A 15504-nucleotide genomic window follows, 5' to 3' on the forward strand; every position below is an offset into this window, starting at 1 on the left:
CTCACTTGCACAATGCTCGGCGCGCGCCGCAATCTCGGGCGCGTCCATGAGCGCGCGCTCGGCACGGAGCTTGATGTTGAAAATGGGCTCTTGATTAGGGCAAAAATCAGTGGCACAAGCGGACCCGAGTTCTCGCGCACGGTTCGGGGCGATCCGAGGATCCCACATAGTATTTTGAGCTCTCCAAAGCATGGCTTACCACTCTCGCAAGTATGGGCGATTTCATCTCAAACTCCATTTTGGTCGATCTGTGGAGGCCGCCAGCGTGCGCCACCCTAAATCTGGCTATTTGAGGTAGTCAATGGCGAACGCCAATAATAACGGCCAAGACCGAAAGACGGCAGTTTGCCTCTGTTCCGCGACCACGACCAAGTTAAATAGTACGCGGTATTCCATTACGATGCTACCAAGCCGTCTCTGTCGTCTCTGTCGTCTCTGTCGTCCAAGAGCTGCACAATGTTGCGCAGCTGATACTCGACGACACGGTGCGCATCCGAGTCGAGGCGCGTCGCGGCGCTCGTTGCTGCGTCGCGTAGCGTCGCAGACCACTCGGCATTGGTTTGAAGAAGCGCGAGCGCGCGCTGGTTGTTGTACAGAAGCCACCACACGGCGCAGGACGCGTGGAGCGCAACGATGACGTCGGGCGCCGCGACTAGTGCAACGAGCGCCGCGAGCACCGACTGCCACTGGATGAGTGCGTTCTTGCCCATGGGCGCACACGCCATGTGACGCACCCAGCGCGTCGTTGTCTGCAGCACGGAGGGCGCCGCCAAGAGGTCGGCAAAGATGACATGCAGTCGCGTGCTGCTGCCGAGCTCAGCCCGGCCGTCCTCGACGCTGGCGACGTTGGCCAAGACGTCGACGAGCGGTCCGACAGCGGCAATCGAGATCGTCTTGTTGCCCTTGGCGATCTGCCGCAGCGTCTCGTCGAGCGACGCGACTGCTTTTGCGAGGAAGCCGCGCTTGATGGCCGCGAGGACGCCGTCGGCGTGCAGCACGAGCGCTTTGAGCAGCGAAAACACCTGTGGTGAGGCCCCATTCCTTGCGAGGGCCGTCTCCCAGAGCTGCGCGTAGAACGCGCCTTGGGCGATGGTAGCGCGCTTCGAGCTGTCGTTGGCACGGACGTAGTTGATCAGCAGCGCAAGTGCCGATGAAGCCACTGGTGCGTGGACCGTCGGCTTGCAAATCGTCGAGTAGAAGTTGGCCACGTGCCGCGGGAGCTCCAGCGCCGTCGCGTCGTCCTGCGCACTCTTCGAGGTGAAGAAAAGTCCGGCGAGGAGACTGGCGTAGAGCACAAAGCTGTCGGACGCCGAGACACCGCGCAGTCGCATCGTGTCGGCGGCGACGAGGAGCCGGCGCCAGGCCACGGCCACGAGGTTGTGTGTGGGCGCCATCGGTACCTCACCCGACTCGGCGATCGACGTGAGGATCGATGCGAGCGGTGCAGGCGCCACCTCTGTGTGCACGAGGAGGGCGACGACGTGGTCGCTAAGGGTCGAGAGCTTGGTGGTTTGTTGCGGCAACAGCAGCGGCAGCATGCGCGGGAGCAGCGCCGCCATGGGCGCCAAGAGACGTTCGAGGAGCGCGCGGTCGGCAAAGCGATCCGACGTCGCACGTAACAGTGCTTCGAGTAGCTCCGAGAGAAAGGACGCTGGCAGGTGCAGCGAGCTCTCGGCCAAAAGGACGCTAAGAACGCTGAGCACGTCGCCCAGAAGAGCTGTGTAGTGCGCATCGAGTGGTCCCGACCAGACCAAGACGGACGACACCGCTGGCAAGAGCGATGCCTACACGAAACTGTGACATCGTATCTTGAGGTAGTCGGAGGTACCACTGACGGACGTGGCGCGACCGAGAGCAGCAGGAAAGACGCGGTGCGTACACTGAGCATCGCGTCTGCTTGGTGTGACGTCGTCCAGGCCTCCTAGAACAACAGGATATAACCTCTAGACCGAGACAAACTTGAGATACCGTGATGAGATCACGGAATGCGGAGCGTTTGGTCTCCGAGAGGCCGAGGACCGAGTGAGCAAACCGGCTGCAGACGTCGACCGGTGTCGCCATCGACAAGAGCTACAATATCAGTGTTGACGCCAAAGATGCAAAGCAATGCGTACCAATGGCCACGGCAACGAGGGCAAGCTCGGGTCGTTGAGAGGCACGAGCCGCAGCAGGGCGAGCGTGAGCGCTGGCGCCAACGTCGTCGTCTCGTCGACGAGCAGTTTTCGGACCGGCGCCGTGTAAAGTGCGCTCGCACGAGCCACGACGGCACCCGCGGCACGGCGAACCGCGGCGGCTTCGGTGGCGTCGCCCACCGTATCGAGGGCCAGTTGCGCCAGCGAGGCCTCCGTCTCGGCGCCCGAGGCCACGAGCATGTAGCCGAGGGTTCGCAGTCGGCCATCGACGTCAAACAATACACTGCGCGCGGTGGCCACGACGTCATCGTCGGTGGGCAGAGCCAAGAGGCACTCGAGAGCGTGGAGCACTCGCCGCTTGTCCTGGAACGAGTCGGCGCGTCGGTGCGGGCGCAGCACACTGAGAAGCACGGGGCGCAGCGTCTCGGACGCAAAGCGATGCCACGCCTCGGCGTCGACGCCCGCGACCTGCGTGAGCCGCGCCACGAGCCGCAAACAGACGCGCTGCACCGGAAGCGCGACGGCTGCGTCGACGGCAACGCCGACCGTGAGAAGCGCCGTGGCATGCACGTTCGTATCGATGAGGAAGGCAGCGACAAACCGCGCGAGGTCGACGGACGCTTCGGCCATCGCGAGGAGCAAGCCCATGGTCGCGTCGAAAAGCGGCGCGTTGGACGCAAGACACTGCCGGAGCAGCGGCGCCACGTGCACCTTGAGGCGCAGCAGCAAGGTCAGGAGGAGCGACGAGCCGAGATGTGGCGTCACACTGGCAAAGCACCGGAGCAGCGCGGCGAGCACGAGCAGGTCCTTGGCACTGCACGGGTACGTCTCGAGAAGACGCAAGAGATGCTGGCCGTGCGAGTCGACGACCGGCGCCCACACCGTCGGGTCCAAGACAAGCCACCACCGCAAGTTGTACAGGAGGTGCAGATACGACCGGTGCGAAGACGCCGATGCGAGTGCTTCGAGGTGCGCGCGGACGTGCGTCGGTGTCCACTCGGCCGCCATAGGTCGCTGCAGAGGCAGAGGGGACGCGGGTGCTGATGCCAGTAGCGGCGTCGGGCAAAGCGAGTCAATGGACGTCCAGACGCTCGCGTGCAGACCAAATGTGGGCAAGAGCATCGACGGCATCGACGTCACGTAGTCCTCTTCGAGCGTCCAAACGTCCCGGGCCATCGTGATGTACGCGAGGCAGCAGTACGCGCCAGCACGGAGCTCGGGGTTGGTCTCGACATTGGCGCATAGGAAGAGCGCGCGGAGGCCGTCGACCTGCGCTCGAAACCACTTGCGCGCAAAGCTCGACTGCGACAAGAGCCGATCGAGCACCAAGACGACTTTGGGTGCCATCCATGCGCTGGCGTCATCGAGGAGCTGCACCAGCGTCGGCAGCAGCTCGGCGAGAAGGCCGGCGTCGGCGAGGACGTCGGTGGCGCCACCGACGCGGTACAATCGCTCGGCGGCTTGGGTGAGCACGGACGCCTTGATGTTGGCTTCGAGCGACGTCGAGCGCAGCATGAGCAGCCACATGTGCACCTTCTCGACCAGCTGCGATGACGACGCATGGCCGAGTCGACCAGAGTGGTGTGCTCTTGCGTAGGCTTGCAGCGCGGGCTCCGTGTCGTCGCCGCCAAAGACGTCGTCGTCGACCGCCAAGCTTAAAATCTCGTTGAGGCCCATGACGGCTGCCCGGCGAACGTAGTTGGATCGGTGGAAGAGACACCGGAGGCGCAAGACGACGTCGTCCGCCATTGCGACAGCAGGCAGCGCATGAAGCAGGCGCGCCCAGGACTCTTGGACGTCGCCGTGGTGGCGCGAGATGGGCACCTCGGCGTACGCCCAGTGCTGCAGGTACGGCCACATGACGGGCGGAATGTCAGAGCCGAGCCGGGTCCAGCATCCATCAAGCAGCGTCCAGAGCGCTTCCGCCGCCGGGTCAACCGCGAGGCGTTGACACAGCCCGTGCAGAATGCCTTGTGCAGTTAAGAGCCCGCCAAGAGGCCCTTCGACGTACGCCAGGACCGTCTCGTAGTGACCGTTGACCTCGACACAGCGCTGGCCAAGGGCCTCGACGAGCTCTTGCACCGCGAGTGAGAGGTCTGGCTCGTCGGCGGCAAGGCCAATGACGTGTGCGATCGCACCGAGGAGCGACTCTCGGCGGCCATCGTCCGCGACGACTAGATCGAGCAGCTCGCGGGCTGTCGCGACGGCGCTCGCCGCGTCCCACGTCGACGTTGATCCATCGAGACGGGCGCTGACCGACGCCAAGAACGGGTCGCACTTTTTTTGCAGCGCCGAGAATCGCACGTGACGCGCCATCGTCAACGCCACCTCGGGGCGGCAGGCGACAACGTACGGCAGCAGTTGCTCGTCGCCGGTGACAAGTACGTGCGACGCAAGCTCGTCGACGAGTCGGTCCGGCACTGTGATAACCGACGGGTGCAGCTCGGACGGCGTCAACTGCTTGAAGACATCGGTGACCCAACGGACGAGAGGCGTGACGACGTGCTTGTCGACGTGTGGCGCAAGTAGCACGTTTGCTATCGCGTGGAAGAGCCGCGTGAAACGACGAGCGTCCAGACCAATGTCATCGGCGTCGCGAAGCCATGCCGGTGCGACAGCGACGACAGCGGCGACGAGGTGGACTTGCGGCGCCGTCGGTTGCGCGAGCGCGACGAGCCAGTGGACGACGACTTCGTGGAGCCCGCCCGCGAGCGACCAGCTGCCGACCACCGGTGCGCCGGCAGGAGAAGGGTACCGGGACGTTTGATGCGGCGAGGACGGGGCCGTGTACGTTGCATGCGCAAGGAGGCGGCACGACTGCAGCCATCCGGCCGTGAGGTCGCAAAGGACGTCGAGGACGGTCAGAAGAAGCGTCGCCGGCGTCGACGTCTTGGGATAGTCGTAGTAGACGTCGCCAAAGCCCGCGGACGGCTCGAGAAGCGGCGTCGCGACGAGGTGCAAGAGGTATTGGAGCGTCGCCGGGCGCTGCAGAAAGACTTCGGGCGGGAAGTCGATGATCGCAGAGTCGCGCAGCCGCCGCACGACGCTAAGCACATCCATGGGGCGCGCCTGGAGCTTGAGCTTCACCTCGAGCTCGAAGAGCAGCTTGTCGTCGGCCTCGGCGAGCACGACGGGCGGGAACGTCCAGCCACGCGCTGTGTCGGTCGGCGGCTCGGCCAGCGCTGGAGCCTCCTTGACATCCTCTTGAGGTTGAGCTGGCGCTAGCTTCAAGCTACCCAGCGTCGCGCGCGGGCGTGTGGCCGGCGCCGGGGCGTTGAGCTGCTGCAGGAGGGTCGCGGCCTGTGGGTAGTCGACGGCGAGAGCCGGCAGGCTGTCAGCGAGCATGGACCGAAGCGCCTGCGGGAGCGCCATCGGCGCCGGCCAGAGCCCACGGGTGACCTTGGTCTCGATCGTGTGGAGGGCGCGGACGCGGATCTCCTCGATCGGATGCGCAAGCTTGCGCACGACCGCCTCCATGGTCTTTAACCTCAAACTCACGCGTTAAAGTGGGGAGGGGGTCTATTTCAACGAGTTAGGTCCCCTCCAAAGCAATATATACCAATTCGTTGCACATCATTGCCGTTTCGGTAGCACCCCCTACTGTATCGTGCTCGACCCGGTCCATTGACTCGGGTAGCTCGATCAAGTACGTGTCGGTTAATCCGCACTTTGGCCGTGTACTCGGTAAGCTCCAGTCAAGTTTGCATTGCCATGGTCCAGCGGCTCTACGTGGGGCGGCTGCCCGAGGATGTGACCAAGGCCGAGCTCGTCTCGCGCTTCGAGCGCCTCCTCGCCAACAACGCTGACCTGCGCATCGACGACGTCCAGCTCATGGCCAACTCGGCAGCCAAAGACTTTGCCTACCTGCAGATCGCTTCGGCGTCCGGCGATGCGGCCGCCGAGACCGCGACCGTCGACGCCTTTGTCAAGGCGTACCACAACACCAAGTGGAAGGGCAAGCGGCTGCGCGTCGAGTCGGCCAAGCCCGACTTTTTGCAGCGGCTGCAGGCGGCGTGGACCGACGACGAGGTCGTCAAGGCCGAGGTTCTCGCCGAGCGTGAGCGCGCCTTTGCACCCGCCCAAAGCGACGAAGCGCCGGCAATGGAACTCAAAAAGTCCAAGCGCTACAAGGGCAAGCGCATGCTCTTTGGCGACGACGGCGTCGTGACGATCGTTGCGTCCAAGGCGCCCGTGGTGGCGGCGGTCGTGGCCGAGGCCCCGCAGTCGGACAGGGAAGCTGCCGACGAAGACGACGGTCACTTGAGCTCCGAGACTTCGGACGACGACGACAAGAGCGATGATGAGGTCGCCTCGGCGGACGCCATCGACGCAACCAACGACGACGACGTCGCGATGGAGGCTGAGGTTGAAGCGCCGGTCGCCGACGCCGAGTTGAGCTCCGAGACGTCGGACGAGGACATTGACGCGCCCGAGGATGGGGCCATGAGCTCCGAGACGTCGGACGACGAAGCCGAAGAAGAAGGCGACGAGCAAGAAGATGCGGATGCGCCTGTCGACGACGTGGCGGACGAAGACGAAGCGTCGCCGGCCGATGACATTGACATGGAAGCGGAGATCGAGCGGGAGCTGGAGCTCGCCTACGCCCAGGCGCAAGCCGCGTCCAGCAGCAGCAGTGACAGCGACAGCAACAGCGAAGACAGCGACAGCAACAGCGAAGACAACGACGAAGATGTCGATATGGAGGCCGAGATCGCCAAGGAACTCGAGGCGCCCGTCGAGGTGACGCCTGCTGCGCCTGTCGTGGACGAAGCCGCGCGCAAGGAAGCCGCGAACGCTCGTCGTCTCGCGGCCATCAAGGAGCGTGAGGCGCAAATGGCGGCGAAGAAGAAGCAGCCGACGCCGATCGCGGCCACGAACAAGAAGATCACGTTTGGCGACGACTCGGACGACTCGGACGTCGAGACCACGTCGACGCCGGCGCCGGCGCCGTCCAAGAAGCGCGGGTTCCTCAGCGACTCGGACGACGATGATGATGACGATGACAAGGACGACGACGATTTCCTCGGACTCAAGCGGCGCAAGACGGAAGCGCTCTTTGAGTTCCGGCCCGAGTTTGCCGGCGCGGACGGCAAGCGGCTCTTTGAGATGCAGAAGCGGTTTGGCGGCGACCAGCGTTTCCGCCTCGACGCGCGCTTCGTCGAAGGCGACGAGTTCAACGACGGCGTGGACGACGCGACGCACGACGTCGACGAGCCCGTAAACGACGCGGTCCAGGCATGGGCCACCGTCGCGCCGGACGCCGACGAAGTCGCCAAGCAGACGTACATTGCAGAGACCGAGCGCGCCCTCGACGTGCTCTCGCTCGTCTTCCCCAACATGGAATTGGAGCGCGCGAAGGCCCGCTTGCACCGGTCCGTCTCGGACGCCAAGGACCTCAAGCAGCTCGGCTGGCTCGCGTCCGTGCGCCGATATGACCCGCGCGACGCCGACGCCAAGGCGTTCGAACAGACGGCCCCGACCGACGCTGAAATCGCCAAGGACAATGACGACGACGACGACGATGGCGAAGTGTTGCCGCCGATGCCAGTCCGGAAGGAGACGCCGATGCCCGAGGTGTCGGAAGAGCGATACTTTGCTGCGACGTCGGACCTCTCGACCATGTTCTCGCGCGTCCGCGCCAACTCGGAGGACGGCGAGGAGATGGAGGCCGCGCTCGATGGTATCGTCAAGCCGACCGCGGCCGCGTCGACCGGCTTCAGCTTCGCGTCCATGTTTGGCGGTGGCGACGTCATCGAAGACGATGACGACCATGTCGACGCCAAGCCGCTCGAGGAGAAGCCCGACCTCGACGAGTCGACGTGGCACTTTGCCAACACGGTGCGCAAGGTCGTCCAGGACGACAGCACGGACGACGAAGCGATGGAGGAGGATGACGAGGCGGAAGACGAGCCGGCGACGGCGACGGACGCGCTCCCGAAGCGGCAGGTGGCCGACGTGCTGGCGTTTGGCGCAAGCTTTTGCAAGCCCGACCCGTGGACCAAGACGCACGAGGCTGACTGGATGACGCTGCGCAAGACGTATACGCTCGACTTCCGGCGCAAGCACAAGCAAGCGCTCAAGAACAAGAAGACGATGAAGAAGCAGTTCCAAAAGCCCCGCCACAAGACGACTACGGCGTAGGGATAGGTGTAGAACCATGTGTAAATTATCTGCTCTCGATGCACCGTGTGCTGTCTACAAACTAGTAGACAATATCGAAAGACGTTATAGTGCACTACTGGTATCTAGCCATCTCGGTCGCCGCCACCAAGCGCATCAACCTTTGTCGTGGTCGGCGGAAGCAGGTCGCGTCGACTATCGAAGTAAGACTTACTACACGAAGTTCGAAGCAAAGAAGCAGCGAATCAGAGGCTGGCAATCATATCTTAGTGTGGACCAAGGGAAATGTGGCGACGAAGCCAGCGACGCCAAGAAGAGCGAAGCGGACGTCTGTGCGCTGACGACGTCGTCGGTAGCGTCGGTTCTGCAGCCAGAGAAGAGAGTGCGCCACAGAATACGGTGTACGTAGTGTATGTAAGGAGGAATTCTATGGATTAACATGGGAAAATAATGCATTGGTTTACTTCTTGGACTTCTTCTTCAGGCGCGCCTCGGCAAACTTGTTGGCCATGAAGCGAGCCTGCTTGGCCTTGGGGTTCAACACCGTCGGCTTGCCGGGCTTGTTGCCCTTGCCCATCGGCTGGTTTTTGCCCTGGATCTTCTTGGCCGCAGGCGCCGCCGGCTTGGCAGCAGGCTTGGCAGCAGACTTGGCAGCGGGCTTGGCGGCCGGCTTGGTCGCCGTCTTTTGCTGCTTCTTGACGGGCTTGGCTTCCACGACAGGCTCCTCTTCTTCGTCCTCTTCTTCTTCCGAAGCCTCTTCCTCCTCAGCTTCCTCTTCGTCTTCCGAAGCTTCTTCCTCGGCCGCCTCTTCTTCCTCGGCGTCGTCCTCGCTGGCCTCGACGGCGACCTCGTCGTCGCTGTCTTCTTCCACGACCGTCGCGACGACGGCGTCGGCCGCCTTCTTGTTGGCCTTCTCGAGCTGGCGCTTCTGGCGCTTGGAGAGCACCTTGGATTCGTTGTCCGAGTCGTCCTTGTCGTCGTTCTCGTCGTCCGAGCCGTCGTCCGGCTTGGCGTTGGCGTACTTTTTGAACTTGGCCACGTAAAAGCCATCCATGTTGTGCACGTGCGGGTAGAAGCGGCGCGTGAGCGTCATGCTCGGGTGGAAGCGCTGCTGCTGGTAGCGGGTGAAGCCGGGCTTGCCGTGGTCGAGGCCGCAGTCGACGAGCTTGACCGCGCGCTTCTTGAGCGCATACTCGACGACCGCCTCGTTCTCTTCGACCATGACCGAGCACGTCGAGTAGACAATGATGCCGCCCGACGCGCTCTTGGCGTCGACGGCGTCGATGGCCGCGAGGATGAGCTCCTTCTGGAGGTGCGAGAGGCGGAAGACGTCCTTCTCCGTCTTCTGCGTCTTGATGGACGGATCGCGGGCAATGACACCCATGCCCGTGCACGGCGCATCGAGGAGGACGCGGTCAAAGCCGGTGAAGACGCTCGGGAGCTTGCGGCCGTCGTAGTTGGAGACCGCGCAGTTCTTGACGCCGAGGCGGTGGAGGTTGGCCACCGTCGCCTTGAGGCGGTTCTTCTTGAGGTCGTTGGCGATGAGCGTGCCCGAGTTGCGCATGAGCTGCGCCACGTACGTGGTCTTGCCGCCCGGCGCGCAGCACATGTCGAGGATGCGCTCGTTGGCTTCGGGGGCGAGCGCAAGCACGGGGCCAAACGACGACGCCGACTGCAGCATGTAGTGGCCAGAGAGGTACTCGGGCGTCGCGCCGATCGGCACCGGCGAGTCGTAAATCTTGAGACCGACCTTGGACCACTTGGCGAGCGGGTCGAGGTTCACACCGCGCTGGATGAGCGCCTGGGCGAGGTCGCGCCGGCGCGTCTTGAGCGTGTTGGCGCGGATGACAAGCGGACGCGGCTGCTCGTTGGCCTCGATGAACTCGAGCGTCTCGGCGGGCGAGAACATCTGCATGAAGAGCACCATGAGGTCGCGGTTGTAGCCAAAGTACGACGCCATGTCGGTCGTGAGCTGGTCAATGTACTCGGAGCGGCTGCGGTGCGCCTCACGGCGCTCCTTGAAGTGCGCAAGGACTTCAATGACGTCCTTGATTCGCTGGTAGACGTCCGTCGCGTCGATGCCGCCGGCCTCGTCGTCGTCCTCGTCGTCTTCGTCCGGGAGCTCGTACTTGCCTTGGTTGGCGAGGTTGAGCTGCATCTCTTCCTCGGCGTCCTCCTCGTCCTGGGCCTCCTTGGCTGCGAGGCGAGCGGCCTTGCGCTCAAACTCGGTCATGTTCTCGTCGTCCGAGTCTTCATCGTCCTCGTCGTCGCTGCCAGCGTTCTATAACATCGTGAGCTGCCTGCAGTTGCATGTGGCAGCGGTGGTTACCTTGGGCTTGAGCCACTTGGCGTTACCGTCCGAGAAGCCCTTGGGCGCCGCATCGTCGTCGTAGTTGTCATCATCGTCGTCTTCGTCATTGTCGTCTTCGTCAACTTCCTGCTCATCTTCCGAGACCTCTTCTTCGTTGTCGCTGGCCATGGGCTCATCTTCCGACTCGGACTCGGGCACGACGACCTTGGCAGCCTTCTTGGACTTGGCCGCGATGGCTTCGTACTTGCCCTTCTTGGAGACCGGCGCGGGCGCGTCGAGCCTAGGCCATCATGAGCTACGTGGTCCGGCGGCTCGGTAGACCTACTTGCGCTTCTGCGTCGTCTGCTGCTTCTTGGCGGCCATCGAAGCTACTTGAGGATTGGCTGCAATGCCATTGGATCGAGCTGCAGCCTCGCGTTTGGTTGGCTGGTTGACCCCCTCGATACAAGCACATCTCGAAAGCCTCTTTGTTTCAGTATGCATTTATAGAGGGAGTACGTGGCACCACCAGAGCCCACGTAGGTCGAAGAGTGCGGTGACGCAGGCAGCCAGCACCGTGCGTATTTGCTATGCACCTCTCAATCTGCGGTTCATAGTCACGGTACAATGTTGTCGTGTGCGGGCCAGCGATCATCTCGGCTGCGGCAGCTAAGATTATCCTGCAGGCACACCAGGCGAGTCGCGCCAGATTCAGAGCAGTATTGCCAAAGTCCTTTGGGTCATACATTGCGAGAGGTGTTGATGGCTCCGGAGGATTCGTAGACGCAATAAGTTATTGCGGAAATGACGGCTTGAAGATCTGGCTATCCGTGGCTATATATGGCGGATACCATTATTAACAGTTGGGACCCTTGCGCGTGCTTCAGCTCAAACGCTGGTGCCAAGAAGCATTTCGTGGTCCCCAAAGCGTCTTGTATCGATGTGCCAAGTATGGGCGAATTCATTTGGAATCGTGATCTGGGCGATTGCAAGGCTCGTTCCGCTGGCGGCGTTTGGCGCTGTATCGGTCGTCATTGGTCAAAAATAATGCAAAATGGCCAATCAAGCGCAGCTAAACCATTTTTATTTTAGTCATCAAGTCGAGAGCAGGAGCTGTCGGGAGCTCGGGAATCTTGACAGAGCAACACCACCGAACACGACCTCGGAGGTCGGACGCTGGCAATATGTCCAAACGAGACATGTTGTGCATAATCTCAATAGATGAACGTGTTTCGCGTTATCCTCGTTGTTACAAAGGCTTCACAAGCGCCGAGACTGGTCTACTCCTTCATTAGCTCGCCGGACCGTTGCTGCGGGGGCGCATCTGGCTCTTCTGTTGTCGCCCGAGGGCGCTTGCAGTCGCAAGCGAAGCCCATGATGACGAGCGCCAGCAACTGAGGCGGCGTCGGCGACTGGAGGTCGCGGAGCAGGACGATCGGCAAAGTGATCTTGGCGTGGCCTAAAATCGGGGCGGGGCAATGAGGCGAGTGGCGGCGACCATGGCAAGGCATTCCTATCCAGGCGCAACACGTGGTCCAGCAGACGCCAGCGCTCGCGAGCTACGATCTCTCGCAGTGGGCCGCTGTCTCAGCGGTTGTAGGGCGCGGAAGCGTCGCAAGGACTAACACAACGGGTCGTCAACAGGGTCGACCTCCTGCAAGAAAAGACACCACATCATAGATGCGACGCCACTCCCTCTGGAGCGGAGTCACTCGTACCCACCAAAATGCCGTCGGCGACTGAAGAAAAATCGCTAGCAGCCGTTGACGTTGCAATCTTGACGCCCTTCATCACCACTGCGTATGCTCTGGTATTTGGGCATGGAGTGCGCAGTCGTCGGCCTTGATTTGCGCTAAGCCATCGCTGATCGTTCGCCAAACGCTGGCTTGGACGGCATTGGAAGGGTGGAACACGGGATAGTAATCCCAGATAAGTCATGCTGGGCATGACCCATGTTGACCGCAATTGAAGCTTGGGAAACTACGGGGAGTGCCCGCGACGCATCTGAGAGTATCGGTACTACAACTGCAAGGATTCCGGTGGAGGTTACTGCTGGTCACGTCGACTACAAGCATCCAAGTGTGGTCGTGCGGCAAGCTCACCCAAGAGGCTTTTTTTCGGTCAAATCAAGTGCCTGGTAGCTCCATGAAACACAATGGTAGTTAGTCAATCCATTCAACATGTTTACTAGCGTCAGACTAAGCTTAGTGTTAGTGCAATGATGCACTGCAGAAGCAAAACACCAACTTGTGAACCCTCAAGACGAGGCGCAAACTTGACTGTCGCATGCGTTATCCGTGTCCAAAACAGCTGTACATTGTGCTCGGCTTGTATATCGGTACGTACCGGTAGCTGGTACCGGTATATACGGTATACCATGTACAGAGTGTTGTTGCAGGGAAGAATGACAACCAGCTGGATAAGTGCATTGAGTCCATGGCTTGTAAACAGGGCGTCCATTTGTTGCACGCTTGTACATCAACGGTGTGTTAGCCATTTCAGCCGGTATCAGATGGTGACGATGGTTGCGGCGACACGAGCAATGCAGAAGCTCGGCACTCGGAGCTCAGACCCCACTCTGAAATTTGCACCACCATGGTTCTTCGTCTTTCTCTCGCCGCGCTTGTCGCTGCGGCCGCTGCATATGCGTCTGAAGCTGCGTGCGGTGATTTGCCAGTTGCCAGCCCGACGCCAACGCCGACTACAATTATGCCTGCACCCACGACCGCGACGCCGACTTCACCGACGCCCTCGGCCATCCCAGAACCAACGACGCCGACAGCGACAACTCTGACGCCCTCGGTCATTCCGGAGCCTTCGACCCCGACCCCGACCACTCCGACGCCCTCGACCATCCCGAAGCCCACGGCTCCAACGCCCAAGCCGACGTCGGCTACACCGACCATGGCGCCAATCCCGGCTACGACATGGGTGGAGATCGGTCGCGGATACAAGCAAGTCGCCGCCGACAACGCCTACGTCTGCCTCCTCGACACGACCAAGCAGGTGGTCTGCGCTGCGTCGCCGTCATCGACGACCAAGTGGGATAAGCGCGACGGTGAGTGGTCCACGATCGCTGTCGGCGGCAACTCGGTCGCCGAGTACAGCTATGCGAACGGCACGGCTGTCGTCTCGGACATTACCACCGGCACGTCGGTCGAGATTTCGACCAGCTTTGCCAAGCACGTCGCGACCAACGGCGACATATTTTGCGCCCGCGAGCAAACGACTGGTGCGCAGAACCACATCTCGATGAAATGCATGCCGTACACCGACAAGTTTGGCCAGCAGCAGTGGAAGTACCAAGAGGCCCAGAAGCACTATTTTGCCTTCCACGCCAGTGCGTCGACGGTGTACGCTCTCGACAAGGTCAACAACTTGCACGTTGGCGCGACGGCCGAGATCGCGTCCGGCGAAGTCAAGTGGACCGATGTCAAGTGCCCGGGCTTCTCGCAGATCGCGTTCAACGGCGAGCGTGTTTGCGGTATCACGGCCGACACTAAGCAGATCCAGTGCAGCATTAGCTCCCTCTCGGAAAGGCGCATCACGTGGTCCGAGCCGCTCCCGGGCCGCTCGTGGATCAGCGTTGCGCTCAGCAACAACAAAGTCTATGCCGTCGACAACGATGGCGTCGCCCAAACCCACTCGGTCCCAAGCATGGCCTAGTTGCATGCACCCCGTCATCCATACACCCGCCGTGACGTTACCGAACCCCAGTCTTGATTTGATGTTGGAAGATAGATGCAAAGCTAGGGTAATCGCGTTGCGTTGATTGTTGTACAATACTTGAAAAGCACTGACAAAATGGGCAGCAGGATGGATGCAGCTTATAAGCCAACAATTGCTGCCTGCAATCCAGAGCACTCTACATAACATCGTTTCGACTTGATGTACGCTTCCTGCAATGTGAAAGTGTGAGTGAGTAGCCAAAAATCCAAATTCTGTCTCTCGGCGGTATAATTCCTGGAAGATTTCTTGGAACCATTCTAGAGGCGACGGAAACGTGGTGGCGAGGCTGTTAGAGCTGCAATGTACAGTATGTCATAGCCCTTAAGCTATCGGTAGCGCGTGCCTAGAGGCGTACGGCGGCGACGTAGAGTCGGCTCCAGCCGCGACGCTAAGCAAAGCGATGTCTTGAAATATGTGCAAGCGTGACTTTCGATCGGCTGGCGCCTCGAAAGTGGAGAACCCGGCGCCATCGGAGGTGTGCGTCGTTCGCTTCAACGAGACTGCGACGCTGTCTTCGAAAGCGCCTCGACCCTCGCGTCGAGACATAATTACTGATAGTAGAAGACTGTGCCGCAGTAATCGTTGGAAACGTGGGCGCGACCTATGTTGACCTCGCATCTTGTTCTGACGTCTGGTCTACAACACTTGCGCGAGAGCTGATAGACATTCCACCGAGTTGAATGCGCGTGGTCCTGTCTGCAAGTGAGCAGCTGTGAAGCACTTCGCAGCGTGCGACCTGCCTCTGGCCAAGAATAACCGATGAAGCTCAAGGTTCGTCATACTGGTACGATGCCAGTTGAAATGCTTTCATGCCCAGCCACCTGCAGCACAAGGGCCATTGGCCAAGCTCCTTGCGCTATTGGTCATAATCTGACCAATCCTGCTTTATTTTGGGGCGCAGCATATGTTGGTGTCCGATCACTGCGCTTTGTCCACGCGCGATTGGACTCTGCCCAGCTGAAATACATAAGTGGTCGCAAACTGCAACTTGACGTGCTGGCCAATGCTCTTCGACTAACACGCTAAACCTGATCTCTAAAAGTGGCACCCTCTTCGGCACGCGGTTTTAGGCAGCGACAACACTACATGCACTCGAAATCTAGACTTGTGCTGACGTTGCAAAGCCCATCTGTGCAAGATGCCCGCACTTGGAGCAAGCGCATTCTTGCAGTGCTAGCGCAGACATTTATTGCACATGGGCGTCAACTAAAACGACCAGCGGGGAGTAATCGG

General features: G+C 61.1%; 4 protein-coding genes across 4 annotated transcripts; 2 read left to right on the plus strand and 2 right to left on the minus strand.

Annotated features, from left to right (window-relative positions):
- Nucleotides 1-331: 331 nt before the first annotated feature.
- SDRG_11758 (hypothetical protein) lies at nt 332-5623 on the minus strand. The gene is made up of 4 exons (XM_008617810.1): nt 2115-5623; nt 1969-2070; nt 1829-1921; nt 332-1784 (listed from the first exon to the last, which is right to left on the minus strand). The coding sequence occupies exons 1-4, from the start codon at nt 5607-5609 to the stop codon at nt 396-398; spliced, it is 5079 nt and encodes a 1692-aa protein (XP_008616032.1). The 5' UTR covers nt 5610-5623; the 3' UTR covers nt 332-395.
- A 191-nt stretch (nt 5624-5814) lies between these two features.
- SDRG_11759 (hypothetical protein) lies at nt 5815-8376 on the plus strand. The gene has a single exon (XM_008617811.1). The coding sequence runs from the start codon at nt 5844-5846 to the stop codon at nt 8271-8273; it is 2430 nt and encodes an 809-aa protein (XP_008616033.1). The 5' UTR covers nt 5815-5843; the 3' UTR covers nt 8274-8376.
- Nucleotides 8377-8650: 274 nt separating this feature from the next.
- Nucleotides 8651-10979, minus strand: SDRG_11760 (hypothetical protein). The gene is made up of 3 exons (XM_008617812.1): nt 10889-10979; nt 10582-10843; nt 8651-10533 (listed from the first exon to the last, which is right to left on the minus strand). The coding sequence occupies exons 1-3, from the start codon at nt 10924-10926 to the stop codon at nt 8713-8715; spliced, it is 2121 nt and encodes a 706-aa protein (XP_008616034.1). The 5' UTR covers nt 10927-10979; the 3' UTR covers nt 8651-8712.
- Nucleotides 10980-13137: 2158 nt separating this feature from the next.
- Nucleotides 13138-14208, plus strand: SDRG_11761 (hypothetical protein; the record flags this gene model as incomplete). Its single annotated transcript, XM_008617813.1, has 1 exon — nt 13138-14208. One exon carries the CDS (start codon nt 13138-13140, stop codon nt 14206-14208), a length of 1071 nt encoding a protein of 356 aa, XP_008616035.1.
- Between the last annotated feature and the right edge of the window lie 1296 nt (nt 14209-15504).

Source organism: Saprolegnia diclina (genome assembly GCF_000281045.1).
Source record: "Saprolegnia diclina VS20 unplaced genomic scaffold supercont1.44, whole genome shotgun sequence".
Taxonomy (NCBI): Eukaryota; Oomycota; class Saprolegniomycetes; order Saprolegniales; family Saprolegniaceae; genus Saprolegnia; species Saprolegnia diclina.